The 16,623-nt window shown below is 55.1% G+C and overlaps 1 protein-coding gene across 1 annotated transcript; it reads right to left on the reverse strand.

The window, feature by feature from the left end:
• Positions 1-2,330: 2,330 nt before the first annotated feature.
• SLC2A1 (solute carrier family 2 member 1) lies at positions 2,331-15,898 on the reverse strand. The gene is made up of 10 exons (XM_074560622.1): positions 15,749-15,898; positions 10,790-10,882; positions 6,708-6,868; positions 6,285-6,525; positions 5,770-5,932; positions 5,502-5,689; positions 5,272-5,376; positions 5,069-5,170; positions 4,566-4,769; positions 2,331-4,213 (listed from the first exon to the last, which is right to left on the reverse strand). The coding sequence occupies exons 1-10, from the start codon at positions 15,764-15,766 to the stop codon at positions 4,016-4,018; spliced, it is 1,473 nt and encodes a 490-aa protein (XP_074416723.1). The 5' UTR covers positions 15,767-15,898; the 3' UTR covers positions 2,331-4,015.
• Positions 15,899-16,623: the final 725 nt, after the last annotated feature.

The following is a 16,623-nucleotide window of genomic DNA, read 5'->3' on the forward strand; positions in this document are numbered from 1 at the left end:
GAGTTAGTTTTCACGTGCTGCTCGGCCTTAGGGCGTAACAGCACGAGGGCGGAAAACAAAAGCACAACCAACACGCGGCTCATAAATCATTATCTAATGATTTATGAATAAGCAAACAGCCTCTTACGTCCTCGCATTGTCTGTCCAGCAGCTAAGACACGCAGAGGTGTGTGTTACCGCTTTCCCCGCTTTGCCTTTCAGTTTGACGAGGGAGATACCGGGGCGGGATGCGGGGAAGGTCCTCGCTGCGTACTCAGCGTGGCTGGTTGTCACCTGCTCCCCGGGAGCTGGCCGGGCTCCATCAGGGGTTGCTCCTCTCCGCGGTGCCCCTCCGTCTCCACATCTCTCTTTTTGCAGCGCTTTCGAGGAATCTCGGAGCTCGGGGCACCGAGGGACTTGCTTGTTCCGCTTGTGGAGGAACTTGCAGCCAGGAGGAACCAGGAGAACGGCGTGAGGGACTAGAAGCAGCCTTGAGGGAAAGGATTAAAAGGCCGGCGAGCTCCAGTCAGCGCTTCCAGCCCAAAGGAGACACGGTTTCCTCATGGCTGAGAGCTCGCCAGCACGCGGGCAGCCCGTTAACTCCGACGCCAACCTCCGGAGGAGGAAATCCCTTGTGTCACCCGGAGCTTCTGCCCACGGAGCTCCACCGAGCAGGGTCCCAGCCTGCAGCTCCAGCGGGAGCCGCCCCAGAGGGCGGCACGGAGACCCGCGGGGCAGAGGGTCCCGGTGTCCCTCGCTGTGGAGGCAAAGGGACGTTGGCACAGGGCTAGAGGAGACCCCGGGGGGCGAGACGGGACACGGGCTGGGCCTGAGCTGGGTTCAGACGCGGAAGCATGTGACGGCCTCGCGCAGCTGGGGAAGAGGTGAAGGGAAACTTGCCCTGCTGCTCCGGTCTGAATTCAGCTTAGCTTTAAGCCTACGATTAAGTCTCATTTACTTCAGGAGGATTTATGAGTGCATTTAATTGCCTCGCTGAATTGGGATGGAGTCAAGTACGCTTTCTAAACGCTTCGTCAAGCTGGGACCTGAGCAATTAGAAGGGATTGATGCTGCCGGTGGAGGGAAAGCCTCCGCTTCAGCCCGTGTTTCGTTACACGGGGTGGTTGGGGGGCACGAGGGCCCCCACGGCAGAGGGGGGGGGAGACTGCGGCGCCCTCCCGGGGGAGATCCTGGTGTGTCACGTCCACCCTCAGCAGGTCTCCCCACGGCCGGAACGACCACCTCCGCGCGAGAGGGGACTGCGCCTTGCTGGCACCGTGCCGCGGGGCGCGGAGGATTCGGGTCACCGTGGCCGGGGATTTGGAGGCGCGGGCTCGGCGCTGGCGGTAATCCCTGGGGACGCTCTGCAGCCGGGCTGAGCCCGCCTGATGCGCCGGGCCGGCGGCTCCGTGTCACCACGCCGGGCTGTTCAACGCCCTCAAAGACGGCGTGAAAATGGACTTTGCGTGGAGCTGGGCATCCCCAGGAGCGGCGACGGGCAGGGGCTGGGAGTGGGAACGGTAGCGCGGGGGATGAGAAGAGCCCTGGGCAAATAAAGACCATTTTTGGGAGCTTTGAAAGATTTTTTTATGAGAGCCATTTCCTACAACACGCTGCAACAGCCCTTTCCAGCACGTGCCCTTCAGGGCAAAGAGACTGAGTAATAAATCGCATTTTTTCAATAAATAGAAAAAGGCCTGAAGTGACCAAGATCAGCGTTTCTTTGCCCGAAAGTGTTCAGGCTTGCAGCTCTTGGCACCTTCTCTGTTAAAGGGGAAAGGGAAAAAAAAAAAAAAAAAATTCACCAAGAAGCGGCAACCGCCCTCCCTGCCTGGCACGGGCGGTTGCTCCGTCCCCAGCAGATGCCCCGCGGGCTGGGCCGGGGTCCGGTGAGGGGACGGAGCGGGTCAAGGCTCGGGGCAGGAGCCCCCACGGCTGGGGCTGCTCGGGGCGATTAAACCCCGGTCGCGCACCGCGGGAGGGCGGCTGCAGCCGGGAGGGGTGGAAAAGCTTCGCAGGGACGCGCCGGGGAGACCCGCCGTGGCTGGTGCATCTCGCTGTGCTGGGGAGCAAGGAGTCCCCGAGGGAGCCCCGCAACCCCCAAATTTAGGGAAAATGCAACCCCAAAACCGGGGTTCCAAAGTGGCACCAAGGTGGGGACAGCGGGAGCCAAGTCCCCCCGCCCGGCTCCCCGCTGGCAGCGGGAATTGCAGCGGAGCCGGGTCAGCGCTGGCCCAAGGGACGGCGTCGGAGCAGGGACCCAGCCGGGAGGATGAGGAGGATGAGGAGACATCCCGGAGCGAGCGGAAGATCCCTCCCGGAGCCGCAATGAAGGCACGGGAGGCGGCGGGCGGGGTCGCTGCATACATTCTCCTTTATTGTTAGCACACCACACACCTTCCTCTTGGCACTTATTTTTATGTATTTCTTTCAAATAAAAAAAAACACACACATGCACGCTGCGCGGTGCCGTGCTGCGCCGAGGCGCGACCGGGTGAGATCGCAGGGTAGTTTTACATCTTTTTTTTTTTTTTTTTTTTCTCTTTCCTCTTTCTCTCTTCTCCTCCTCTCACCTCCCTACCTTTATTTTCTTTCAAGCGCGGTCAAGCGTCATCACTTCCAAACCAGACAAATACATTAAAAAAAAAAAAAAAAAAAAAGAAAAAAGAAATTACTACTTTAAAAAAAAACCCGACTGCCTGCGGCTTTGGGAATGTGCCAGTAGCTCCCACACCAGCTGCGCGCGGGGAGAAGGGATGAGTTTTGTGAGGGTTTGGTTTTGTTTTTTTGTTGGGGTTTTTTTTTTTTTGGTTTTTTTTTTCTTGAAAAGGACAGTATTATCTCTTTTTTCTTTTAATATACTACAGCCTGAAATTCAGTGCAATAGATACAACTACAGTGCAGGTAATGAACTATACAAAAGTCGTCCTAACCATGTACAAGCGTTTTTAGTCGCTATAGAAACTATACCTTTGCATCTGTACCTTTTTGTATACATTATACAGTGTGAATATACTCCAAGAATATTTACAGTACGTTGCTTGTCAAATCAGAAACGCTATAACTTAAATGTCTACTATTAACAACCATTGAACAAAAATATATATAATATAAATATCTTCCAGTCTATACACAGAGCGGGAAAGGGATGTGTCCGCGTGACGCTGGGGTTGGGTGAGTCCGGGGCCGGAGGTGGCAACGATGACGATGGCGGGGGTGGCGGGGGGGGGTGTTGCTGTAGTGTGTGGCAAATATTGCCGAGATTAACCCCCCCCACTCAAAAAAAAGAAAAAAAAAAAAAAGAGAGACACCCCCCCCGCCCCCGGCCCGGCTTCTCCTCTTCCCCTCCCGGCTGAAATTCAGGCAGAGGAGAGGAGCCGGCGCTCCGGGATATCGGCCTTTCCCACCGCTCCGTCCTCAGCACAGGGAAATTCCCCCTCGCGAACCCACCGGGGGCTTGAAATCAATTAGACTGCTTTAAAAAACAACTCGGTTTCGTTTTTGTTTTTGTTTTTGTGTTTTTTTTTTTAAAAAAAAAAAAAAAAAAAGAAATCGTTGGTTTAGATTTAGTCAATTTACGTGATTTTTTTTTTCCCCCCCTACGATTAGAACGTTAAAAAAAACCAAAACAACCGTAACTCTCCAGCTTTAAAAACTTCCGCTACGTGATTTCTCGTTAAATAAACTATCGCGTCGTTAAAAATGGGAGCCGCCCCTCCCGCTGGCGGAGGCTGCGCGGTCGGTTTGTAAAACAGCCATTGGCTTTGAAATCCTGGACGCGAAACCAGCTAAAAAAAAATAATAATAATAATAATAATAAATCGTTCCTAGCAGAAAAAAAAAAAAACAACCCCAAAAAATAATAAAATAGGTCAGTCTGTCCCCGATAAACCAGGGGGGAGTCTGGAAAAGGGGGTGTCTGCACGAGAGCCGCCCCCCCGCGCTCCCTCCGTCCTGGTTTCTGTACAAAAGATTTGAAAAAATAAAACCCAAAACTCAGGAGAGAAGGTGGGGCCGGGGGGGGCCGCGGCGGGGGTTAGACCTGGGAGTCGGCGCCCAAGCTGTGAAACTCGTCCGGGGTTTTGTCGCTCTGGCTTGCTCCCCCCTGCCGGAAACCCGAGGCGATCTCGTCGAAGGTCCGACCCTTCGTCTCCGGCACCTTGAAGTAGGTGAAGATGAAGAAGAGGACGAGCAGCACCGTGAAGATGATGAAGACGTAGGAGCCGCAGAGTTGCTGGGAAGGAGGAGAGAGGAGGAAGGGGGTGAGCGCGGGGATGGAGATGGTGCTCCAGCACCAGTGGCGGGAGCAGAGCGATGGACCACGGCTGAAGGACCGGGATGGTCCAGGACCTGCTTCTCCTTCCCTCCCAGAGACACCTCAAGTTGGAAGGAACCCATGAGGATCATCAACTCCCTGCTCCTTCCCTAGATCCGGGCCCCATCCCTCTTCCCCAGGGGCGTCCGCCCAACCAAACCATCTCAGTCCGGGTTTTGGGGCTCAAGAGAAGTCACACAACCCCAGCGGTGCCAGGGAAGGCTCGGCACCCCCAACCCCGTTCCCACCAAGAGCATCAGGAGATGATTACCGCGATGTACTGGAAGCCCATGCCCACGATGAAGTTCGAGGTCCAGTTGGAGAGGCCGGCAACAGCGAAGGCAGCGGGACGAGGGCCTTGGCTGAACAGTTCTGCCACGATAAACCAAGGGATGGGGCCTGGGCCGATCTCAAAGAAGGCCACGAACCCGAAGATGGCCACGATGCTGAGGTAGGACATCCAGGGCATTTGGTCCTAGGCCGAGGGAGAGAGAGAAGGTTGGTTCCGGGAAGGGGGAACGAAGCATCTGGCCGTCCCAGATGATGAGACTCAAGCCAGCGTGGTGCTGGCAGAGGTTCCTCCAGATCGGAGACCGGATTTCTAGGACCTCGAGAGAGATGTGGGTGGTGGGAACCGCTCAGCCATCGCCTCTACGAGGACAAGTCTTTCCTCTTCTCCACCCAGACCTCCCCCTCCAAGCCACCGCGGCGAGGGACAGCGTGCAAGACCTCCTTCCTCCCAGCCCACCCGTCCCCTCAACGCCTGCCACTCACCAGTAGCGTCAGCGCAATGGTCATGAGCACCGCACAGCCCGCCATCCCTGCCAGGCCGATGAGGTGGAGGGTCCTGCGTCCGGCTCGTTCCACCACGAAGAGCTGTGGGATGGAGACAGGCGTCCATCAGCACCTCCCCAGCCCGAGGGAAAGCCCCTTTCTCTCCACCTTCCCTGGCGAGAGCTTGGTGGGCCAAAACTCACCGAAACGACCGTGAAAGCCGTATTCACCACACCGGAGCCGATGGTGGCGTAGACGGGCTGCTCCACGCCAGCCTTCTCAAAGATGCTGGTGGAGTAGTAGAAGACCTACAAAGGGCAGAGATGTCAGGCCTGGCATCAATCCACCAGGTGATGCTGACCCGGAGCCGGCACAACCCAAGTTCTGGGTGAAACACGCTGAGCTCACCACCTCTGTCCCCCCCAAAACTCACCGCGTTGATCCCCGAGAGCTGCTGGGAGAGCTGCAGGACAATCGCAATGAGGATGGGCTGGCGATACATGGGGGAACGGAAGAGCTCCATTATGGTGACCTTCTTCTCCCTCATCATTTGCCGGCTCTCCTCTTTCATCTCCTGGAGGTCGCTGCTGACGTCCGTCGTGCCCCGCAGCTTCTTGAGGACTAAGGGGAAGAGGTGGAGTCAGGAGCAGCTGAGGACCCTCCTGCGTGGTGGGACAAGCTCGGGGACGGGGGTCACTCACCGCTCTTGGCTTTGTTCTCCTCGTTGCGGTTGATGAGGAGGAAGCGGGGGCTCTCGGGGGCGAAGGGCAGGATGATGCACTGCAGCAGGGCAGGGACGAAGATGAACCCCAGGAGCAGCGGCCAGAGCGAGTCGTTTCCCATGATCAAGTCCAAACCGAACACCTGAGGACGAGAGGGGTTGAGCCACCCTTCCCCAGCTCAAGTTGGGCCCAACTCTGCTGCCCACGGGTGCACTACAGGCTTGGACACCCACCAGAAGGGCACGGACAGCTGTGCTACTTCCAGGTGACCAACAGGCATCACGTGATGATGCTGCGCATCCCAATCCCAGCATTCCTGCTCCTGCTGAGCTCCATGTCCCCCCCTCCAGCCCCAGCTCCTTCTGAAGGACCATGCGGGTCCACAGCACGGGCAACGCTCTGCGCTGCTGCGCTAAACCCCATCCCCTGCAGACCCTGATGAACATCAGCATCAACCAGCAGGAACCCCCCCCAGCTGGTTCTCCGGCACTCACCTGTGCGATGAGGATGCCCAAGACGATGCCGAGCTGGTGGAAGGTCCCCAGCGCGCCCCGCAGTGCAGTGGGTGACACCTCCCCCACATACATGGGCACGAAACCAGTGGTGAGGCCGGAATAGAGGCCAATAATGAAACGGCCGAGGATGAGCATCTCGAAGGAGAGCGCCATCTTGGAGAAGCCCATGAGGACAGCGGACACGAAGGCAAGAATGTTGGACATCAGCATGGAGTTGCGCCTGAGGAGGGAAGGGAGGAGGGTGAGGAGGACCACGGGGGTCAGAGAGGCTGAAGGGGTGTCAGGAGGACCCAAACATCAGCTCTTGGCAGGAGGGAGGTGTCTCTGGGATGCTGGGGTGGGGTGAGGCTGCTCAACGCTCCCATCGGGGTCCACCATGGGTCCACCACCCTTGGTGCTCACCGTCCGAAGCGATTGACAAAGAGCCCCACGGAAAAGGATCCGATCATGCCTCCGACGGAGAAGATGGCGACTGAGAGGGACCAGAGTGTGGTGAGGGTGGCAGGGCTGATGGGCTCCTCATATCGGTACAGCCAGGTACGGTTGTAGAAGTCCTCAATCACCTATGAAAGCGCAAGGAGAAATGCAACCATGGGTTAAAACCATCTCCATTTCATCCGTGCCACCAGTGTTACAAACTGCCCGGCCTCAGCCCAGCCACCTACAGACCCTTGGCTGGCGAGCGCGGCTCACAAGACGATGCATCATGGAGCCGGGAGCCGCCCAGCCGCCGGGCCAGTGGCTCGGCTCCAACCCAAGGGAGGAAACCTGATGGGATGTGCAGGGGAAATGCAGACGGACAGGTTCTGGTCTCGCCCTGCCGAGACTTGGCGTTGCCAAAATACCTCTTTTGCCTCGCCAGGCGGGCATGGGGAGGTCACGCTCCTCCCCGGGGCACGGGAGGCGGGCAGGGATGTCTCCATCCCCAGAGGAGAAGCAGCGCAAAGGGGGAGATGGCAGAGATGCTGGAGGAAGGTGAGGAAGACAGCAGGGTTACCTGGGCCGCTGGAGGTGGCCAAGACCAATTCCCATCTCCCCGGACACTCCCTTGAGCTTAATTTCTAGGGTTTTTTTTCTGCAATACTTCCATAACGCAATACTTCTGCAACACTGCAATGCTGCTGCAATGCTAACATCCGAGACGGGTGCTCGTTTTTAGTTACCGTCTTTGCTGAACACCCTTTTTTTATCTATTTTTTTTTTTAATGTCTTTTTAAAGACACTGCTGAAAGCTTCAAGTAAGTTATTTAAGGGTCATCCGTACCCAAAACAAAAGAACAAAGGGCTCGATAACCTGCCCAACCAGCCGATCTCTGGCTGGAAAGAGCAGAGACTTCACGCAAGCTGCTGCTGGACATCAGGTGGCTCAAAGACCTCGCAGCTTCAAAGGGCTTCGCCCACGCTCAGCTCCTGATTAAGCCTTTGCACAATCGCGCTTCGTTTTCTAGTTTTTCTCCTCGCTTCAAGCGCAAACGAGAGCCCCTGGCAGAGGCAGCGCAAGAAATACACCCCGCGCTTCACTATAAATTTCAATAATGTAATTATTTTATTTTTTTTTTTTAAGTTGTTCCTTTTACGAAGCCCCTAAATCATCAGGATTTCAATATTTAAGCGATTTCGTTTGCCTCCTGCTTCACCTGGAGGTTTTGATGCTTTGGGGGCTTTTTCTCCTTTTCCTAACATCACCAAAAGAAATAACTGATATTATTATTTGGAGACCCCAGGCCTGGCTCAGGCTCTGGGTGGGGGTAAGCAGGTCTCCGCGCACACACCCCACCAAACCTTGCGGTGCTCTAAATTCCTCCCTAGCGTCCCAAAAGCCTCCAGCTCTCTCCCCTTGAAGCAGGCAGGGGGGAAAAAAAAAAAAAAAAAATATCAAGTCTAGTGACAGCGGATGCCCCAGCGCTGGCTGACCTACGCTAGGCTGTGCTCTGGCTTATCAAAAAATAACACCCAAACACCCCCCTCCCGGCCCCCTTTCCTCCTGCAAAAAAAAAAAAAAAGGGTGGATGGAAAAACCCACCGTGAGCCGGTTGCTGGGAGAGGAGGAGATGAAAAATTACGAGTTGAATGCGAGAAGCACGACAAAGAGTAATTGCATTGTCCAAAAGTTAGGGGTTCCCCCCCCCCCCCCGCCTCTTCTCTCGCCCTCATTTCATTTCAGCTGAGTGTTTTTACCAGCCCTCGCCCAGTTTCGGGCCGTCCCCTCCACACATCACGTCTGCAAACACCCCACAGACACCAAGCCGCTGTTTCAGCAGCGGGGAGGACTATATTAAGAGGACCACAAAACCGGCGCGCAGCCCGCCGCGTGAGAAAGCAGCGTTTCTGCCAGGCGCCGGCCACGAGGCGCTGCTGCCAGCAAAGGCCGCGGCACGGCACCGCTGCAGCCAGGGGGATGATGCATCCCAGTCCCAATCCTGCGCCCCAATCCTGTATCCCAAGCCCTATCCTGCAGCCCAGTTTAGCCCGATGCGTCTCCAGCCTGCACCCTGATGCATCCCAATCCTGTATCCCATCTCCAATGCATCCCAAGCCCAATCCTGCGCCCCAAATTATCCCGATGCATCCCCATCCAAACCCTGCACACTGATGCATCCCAATCCCGCATCCCAATGCATCCCCATCCCAATCCCGCACCCCGATGCATCCCCATCCCAGCCCCAATGCATCCCAATCCCACGCCCCAATGCACCCCACTTTAGCCCAACCCTGCGCTCCAATTTATCCCGATGCACCCCCATCCTGCACCCTGATGCATCCTCATTCCGATCCTCTATCCCAGCCCCAACGCACCCCCATCCCAACCCTGAGCACTGATGCATCCCAATCCCAATGCACCCCCATCCCAACGCTCCCCCCCTCAATCCTGCACCCCAATCCCACACCCCAGTGCGTCCCCACCCTTAAAGGTGGGATGAACCCCCGTGTCCAGAGCATCCTGCTACCCAGTACAGCACCCACCCTGCCTCCCCTCATGCCCCCCTTCCAGAGCACCCCAAATCCTTTCCCCCTTCAGTTCCGCATCCCGAACGCAGCGTCACTCACTGGGTGACTCACTCCTAAAATACAAAGCCTATCCCTGGCCCAAGCCCCAAGGGTTTAATCCTAAAGCACAAGGGAAACTGAGGCAACACCCATCAGGGGGTCTGTAGGAACCGGAGCTCAGTGCCGGGGGAAGACCCCAGCTCAGCTGTGGTCCCTGCCCACGTCACCCAGAGCAGCATCTCCTGGGTCAGGGGAGGAAGGAGAAAAGCCCTTCAGCCACAGGGAAACGACGGGCATCCTTGGGATGCGGGGCCGGGCTCCGACGCACAGTGGTAATTACAGAGCGCCCGTTCCCCACGGTGCCGGAGCTCGGGGAAAAACGAGGGCAAATGCCAGAAAGGAGCTCCTCAGCACGCTTCCAGGGATTTCCTATCTTGACGCTGTTTCAAACACTGCTCCCATTGCCCGTCTCTGGAGCAGGATGCTCAGGGCCAATCGAGCACGAACGTCGTCAGTGCGGATCAGCCCAGGGGAAGGCGAGCACGGGCCAGGATTTTTCAGCAGGGCGATGCTTTCGGCAGACGGACACGTGCACCACGGCCGCGGGTGCAAGCACCGAGGCTGCTGGACGGGAGTCGCAGCCTCCGCTGTCTAAAATCCTGCTCCCAACGCAACGCCTCAAATAAAGGCAATTTGCATCTTTTTTGTTCTTTCCAAGCTGATAGGGGTCTGGGAAGTTTTTGCATGGGGTCTTCTGTCCCACAGGGAGTTTTTCCCAACACTTGAGGTGAGATTTTGCGGCCCATTCGCCGGTAATGGGATTAATAATCTCGTGGCGTGAATCCTGCCTTGGTGGTTTTAATTATTTGGGATGGTGCACCAGAGGCCACGATGATGCTCGGGGACGGGCTCTGCTCTCACGCAGCAGCAGCTGGACCCCGGTTTGTCTTTCCACACCTCGCCCTGGCAGCGGAGCTTTACCCAGGGCACATTGTGAGCACCACATGGGATTTCCGAGCTAACATTTCCAAGCCTTTAAAACCTCCAAAAACCACGTAATTTGGGGAAAGTCAAGTTTTTCAAGGTTCCCATGTACCTACCAGTCGCTGGAGGGTCCTGGCACTACACTAGGGGAAGGTGCAAGCACCTCCTGTGGTCATTTCCCCCCTCCAAGACAACTCAAATCCTAATTAGTTTCCAGACCTTTGCTAAGAGCCGAGGTTAAAAATTACGCCGGTCCCACCCAGAGAGCATCCTGCACGCGTTCCTGGGATTCTTCCCGGCAAAAACGCTAAGCGAGGAAGAAACTAATTCTCCTGGGAAGGCGGGAGCTAAATAACTCCCTCGCAAATCCCATTACAGGCAGTAAGCTGCCTAGCGGGATGTACTATTTTAGCCGGGCTGGCAGCAGATGCAGGTTTGTTTTCGGGTGCGGGGTTGGGGGGGGGTGTGTGTGTGGAATTTCGCTACGGCGAAGTTGCTCGGCACACACTCACCTTTTGCGGAGCGTTGATAACGCCAGTGTTGTAGCCGAATTGCAAGGAACCCAGCACCGCTCCTCCCACGGCGAGCATCAGGCGAGCCGTCATCTGCAGGAAAAGGGGGAAGAAAACAAAAAAGAGGGGTTAAACTTGGGGTCCCGGCTATGTCCCCCCCCACTGGAGAGGCCCCCCAGTGCTTCTCCCTGGCAGCTGCAAGAGGAGGAAGGACGCTCGTAAGGTTGGGAGCACAAATAACCATGATAAAAGAGAAAAACTTGCTTTTTTTTTTTTCTTATGGCATCCACATGGGCTAAGGGAAAAAAAAAATAATTAAAAAAGATACTGGTTTGGGCTTAAATAAAAAAAAAAAAAAAAACACAACTGTTTGGGGATTCCAGGAATTTTTTGCCTGCGGAGTGGGGCAGGAGGTTTTATCTGGGCTCGCAGGGTCCCCTCCAAGGGCTCCACGTGACACCCAGGCAGCACGCCAGCACGAGATGCTTTTGGGGACGCCACGGTGACGCCGCCGGCCAGCCAAGCATCGTCCCGGCATTGGTGCAAGGATGCCCCGGACAGCCACCACTAATGAAGTTTTTGCATCGGAGCCTAATTAACAGTCGCTAAGCAAAATCCCGGCTATTTGGCAAACCCTTCGCCCGCCTCCTCTTCCTCCCGCTTAAGCCAGAGCGACAATCGGAGCCTTGTTTGGGAGCGGGGTCAGGGCAGGCCAGCGCTTGGGCCACCTTCGTTAACAGACCAATTATCCCAGGCAGGAGATTTTCCCGGTGCTCAGCTCCGAGAACCAGGATCCGACATTCCCAGTTAATCAGCTTTGGGATGATCCACGTGAAATTTATAAGCCCCTTAATTTGGGGGGCTGGGCTCTTCCCGGTTATCCCAGGTACCGGTGCATCACCCCAACCCAGGGATGCTCCCCCAGCATCCCAAGGGATTGGTGCCAGTCAGACACCACCCAAACGCAAACGCAACCCCTAAATCGGGAGGGCTAATTGCAAAGCACACACCAAAAAAACCAGGTATTTTCTTATTTAAGAAGCATTTTTTTTTTTTTTTTAATAAAGAATATAAATAAATATAAATGAGTGCTGCTCCCTGACCTCGCCTCTCCGGCCAAGCTGCCTCCCCCTGAGTTAAAAGTTTGCAGGGAAAAAGCAACAGGGAATAAAGCCAGCCCCGTTAATGAAGCTCATTAATTAGGCTTGGCCCCAACACAACTGATCAGGGAGGTTTTGGCACTTGGTTTCGGTCGGCGCTTCTGAAGAAACCCACCCCGAGAAGAAAATGCCCCGCTCAGGAGGGCACAAACAGGCTGGACAGCTGCTGGTATCCCAGAAAAATATGGAAAAAGCCCCCAAAAAAATCCAAATTCCTGACTCTGACCTTATCCATCCACCCACTGCTCCGCAAAACTGCAACAGGCAACACTGGGAATGCCAAAAGCTTGAATAAATGTTGTTTAAAAAAAAATTATTTTTGCTCTTCGGGTTGTTTGGAGGAATTTTTTTTTTTTTTCTTTTGGGGTGATTTTTCTTCGCTTTTTAGGTGCTATCCCTCGCTTTTTCAGGGTAGCAATTTTTTATTTTTTTTTTTTTTTTGTACTTTGCATCGCTAAAGGCCAGCTCGCCCAGCCCGGAAAGCCGATGGGCGATCCCCCACGTAGGGCGAGCGGGCAGGGGAGTCACGGCAGCAGCGCCGCAGGGACAGGGATGCATCACACCGGCATGAATGAACTTTGCTCCGGGAAAGCAGCAGGTAGCAACACCTCCTCGCTCCAACACCAGCCACTACCCCACGAAGAATGAAATAATAAAGTTACTTCTGCAATTCTAACCTCTAGAAAGAAACAAAACAAAACAACTAACTTAAACTTTGAACCTTTAGCAAAACAAAAAAAAATAAATGATATTTCTATTAAACTCCAGCAGCTTGAAGAGGCAAAGGGACAGAGTTGGTAGGAAGGCTGCCGGCATTTTTGGAGGCTCTCCCCGGGCAGGGTCACTGTGAGTCAGCTCCTCCTGCTCCCTTCGAGCTTCCCAGTTCCAAACGCGCTGCCCAGCCCGATCCGGGAGCCTTTCGGCTTTAACCTCGCCATTAAAGGAGAGGCTTAAGATGGCGAGTTAGGGAGAGGAGAGAGAAAAAAAAAAAAAAAAAGTTGATTTTTTAAGGGCAGCCTTGCATGGGAAACTGCTGCAAAACCACGTGCAGGGTTTGTTGGGTTTCGGGTTGTTTGGTTTTTTTTTAACTGCTTGCAGAGAACAGCAGCTTTATTTGGAGTTTAGGGGGGGGGGGGGAAAAAAACACAAAACAACAGACCCAACATACTTCCCCTTCTTGCTTTTGTGAAATAAACTTACTCACAGCCAGGAGAAATCCAACGCTCCTGGCTTTTTCCCTACTAACTCTTATGCCTTATAGGAAGATGAGCGCAGCACTTGTGATTTTAATAAATTCATTTGGGTTTTTGGTGCTTCCTGCTTCCTTCATTGCTCAAATGCGGAAGCTGGGACACTTGGACTAGATACCGACCCGTGGGGTAACAGCAGCCCCCCCAAACCCACAGCGGGCTGCGTTTGGCTTTACAGCTTATGTTTTTACCCCTTTTTTGTTTTTCCTTGAACACGGAAGGATTTCAGGATGCTGCCTGCCTCATGGAACAAGGAAATGAATAATCCCTTTAAAAAAAAAAATAAAATAAAAAGTGTCCCAGGAGGGAATTTCAGGAAAACGCACGTTTAAGAAGAGCGCATAAAAGTTAGCCAGGAAGCTTTAACGAGCATCCCGGGGGCTGATTGCAAGAAGTCCCATCCTGGGATGGATGCAGGGGGTGACGGTGGGGAGAGAGGGGGGTGCAGCCTTGCAGCATCTTGCACGCTTGTTTGCACACTTGTGCACGCTTGCCGGAGTGAAGATAACCGGATCCGGCCATTGCCCGGGATAAGACGACTATGCGCTGGCTCCCAGCCCAGGAAAATCTTACGCACCCACCGAGGGCCGGGTAAAACCTGCTCCTAAAGCCACGGCATGTGCCACAGCGCCGGCGTTTACCAACGTTGGGGGGTGTGTGGGGGGGTGGTTTGGAGCCAAAAAGTGGGGTGGGGGGTAAGAGCGACAGCATGGGGATCAGCCAAGATTTTGGGGGGGGGGAATTATCGGCGTGTGAGAAAACTCGCAGCGACGGGAAGTGGAGTCAGAGCGGCATTATTTTATTTATTATTTTTCTTAAAGGTCAGCCGGGGACGGCGACACGAGCACTCCGAGTGTTGCAACAACAAGAGTGTCTGCGACGAGCCCGGGAGATGTTTTCGCATGCAAAGAGCTGGAGCAGCCCAGCTCCGTGGGCAGAAAAGCATCTCCCGCTTCAATAGTATTAAATATTAAATTTAAGGGTGGAGGGATGAGCTCATCCCCCACCTCCCAGCACCCCCAGCATCCCTGCTTCAATTTAAAAAAAAAAAAATAAATAAATCCCTCTCTTCCTTGCAAGATCCACTCTGGATTTAAGCAGCGCCCATGAGAGCGCAGCAAATTGTTCCTGCAATTAATTACCTTAAAATAAATTAATCATTTCTAACCTAAATTTATCTAATGGAGCAGTTATTAAGACGGAAAAGCAGAGGGAGCGTGTCTCTGGCTCCATTTCGGTAGCCGGGAGTTAAGCCCGGCCGGCAGCGCATCAGATTTCTTCGTTACGAGAGCAAATTTCTTTTTAATTCCTGCCCCCATCGACGCGCTGCCGGCCGTCACGTTCCCGGCTCCTAGCCCCAAACGCACACGTCCCCCCTCAAAAAGCGGTGCTGAGGTAGAGCCAGCTTTAAATAAAACAATAAAAAAAACCCTAAATTATATAAAATATACGTTTAAGTTTTTTTTAAAAAAAGCACCCAGTATTCCCAAAGCTAGGAGGGGAAAAATGAGGAGTTGTTTGCTGGGGGGAAAAATAAGGGGAGTCATTCCCATAACATCTTTCTTTGGAATAAAATTATTATTTTTGGTTTTAATTACGTGTTGCCCGGCGCTTTACGGTGCCAGGGAGCGAATTTTTTTTTTTTTTTTTACTGCCTTCCGTGGAAAAAATTAAAAAAAAAAAAGCCTACATACTTGAATAAATCCCAAAACACTCCCAGGAGGGGAATATTTTGGGGGGCAGCATCCCCAGGGGAGGCTGGGACAAGCGAACCCCGGGGTCTAACGTTAATGACCCCGCCACAATTAACTCACCTTCCTCGTTCAGGGCCTGACGTCGCATCACTTTATTATTATAAAACAATTTACTTGAGGCACGTCGAGGTGCTGGGAGGACTCGGCTGCTGCCAACCGGCCGAGTGAGTTTATGTTATTTAATAATTCAGTTTTCGTGAGTAAATTGATGGAAATTGGGTCAAAATGGTGCAGGGAGCTCAGGCGGCGCCGCGACCCGGCCGGACCCCGGCAGGGCCGGGGGGGGGTCCCGGGGGTGTCCGCACCCCCCCACCCCCGCGGTGCGTGACACCCCCAAAAGCAAACTCAGCACTTTCAGGGCCTTGTCGCCTTTTCCCCACTCCCGTAAACGGGGCCAAAAGTGCCTATTTTTAGCTCTTCCCTCTGCGTTTTTTCGCCTCAAAGGGGTTTTTCACCCCAAAACTCCTTCCCGGGCGCGCCGCGAAGCGCCGAGGCTGCGGGGCGGGCTGTTCCGAGGTGTTTTCTGAGGTAAAATTTTTGTTAAAAAACGTTTTTTTTTTTTTGTTTTGGTTTTTTTTTTGCGCGCGCGGCGTCGCCTGCCCGCGCCTGCCGCCGGACGCCTTGAGGCGGCCAAACGGCGCCCGGTTGCCCTCTCTCCCCCCGCTCTAAAACCGGATCGGCGGCGGCGGACCGCCGTTCCTCGGGTTGTGTAACGCGGTGCGGGAGGGGGTGGGCTGCGGGATGGGGCGCGGGGCGGGGGGGGGGAATGGCGCGGCGGGTCGGGCGGTCGCTCACCTTGCTGCCGGTGTCCATGGCGGCCCCGGGGCGGCGGCGGGGCGGCGGGGCGGGCGGCGGGCCGGGGGGGGCGGCGGAGCGGCGCGCGGCGGAGGAGCGGAGCGGTGGCGCGCGGCCGCGGCGGGGGCATTGAAGCGGCTTAAGAGCGCGGGGCGCGCGGGGGGCGCGCGGCGGCGGCGATCGGCGGCGCCCATTGGGCGGTGGCGGGGGAGGGGGCGGGGCCCGGCGGCGGCGGCGGGAGGGGGGGCGTGGAGGGGAGGCGGGGCGAGGAGGGGCGTGCGCGGGGGTGTGGGGGGGGCGCGCGGGGGCGGGGCGCGAGCGCGTGTGGGGCCGCACGTGGGCGGGGGGCGGGGCGGGGAGGGGGCGAGTGTGTGTGTGGGTGTGGGTGTGTGAGTGTGTGTGAGAGTGTGTGTGTGTGTGTCTGTGTGTGTGTGTGAGTGTGTGAGAGTGTGTGTGAGTGTGTGTGAGAGAGTGTGTGTGTGTGTCTGTGTGTGTGAGTGTGAGAGTGTGTGTGTGTGTGTGTGTGTGAGAGAGTGAGTGTGTGTGAGTGTGTGTGTGTGTGAGTGTGTGTGAGTGTGTGTGTGAGAGAGTGAGTGTGTGTGAGAGTGTGTGTGTGAGTGTGTGTGTGAGTGTGTGAGAGTGTGTGTGAGTGTGTGTGAGAGAGTGTGTGTGTGTGTCTGTGTCTGTGTGTGTGAGTGTGAGAGTGTGTGTGTGAGTGTGTGTGTGAGAGAGTGAGTGTGTGTGAGTGTGTGTGTGTGAGTGTGTGTGTGAGTGTGTGTGTGAGAGAGTGAGTGTGTGTGAGAGTGTGTGTGTGAGTGTGTGTGTGAGTGTGTGAGAGTGTGTGTGAGTGTGTGTGAGAGAGTGTGTGTGTGTGT

This window comes from Larus michahellis, chromosome 16 (genome assembly GCF_964199755.1).
Source record: "Larus michahellis chromosome 16, bLarMic1.1, whole genome shotgun sequence".
Classification (NCBI taxonomy): domain Eukaryota; kingdom Metazoa; phylum Chordata; class Aves; order Charadriiformes; family Laridae; genus Larus; species Larus michahellis.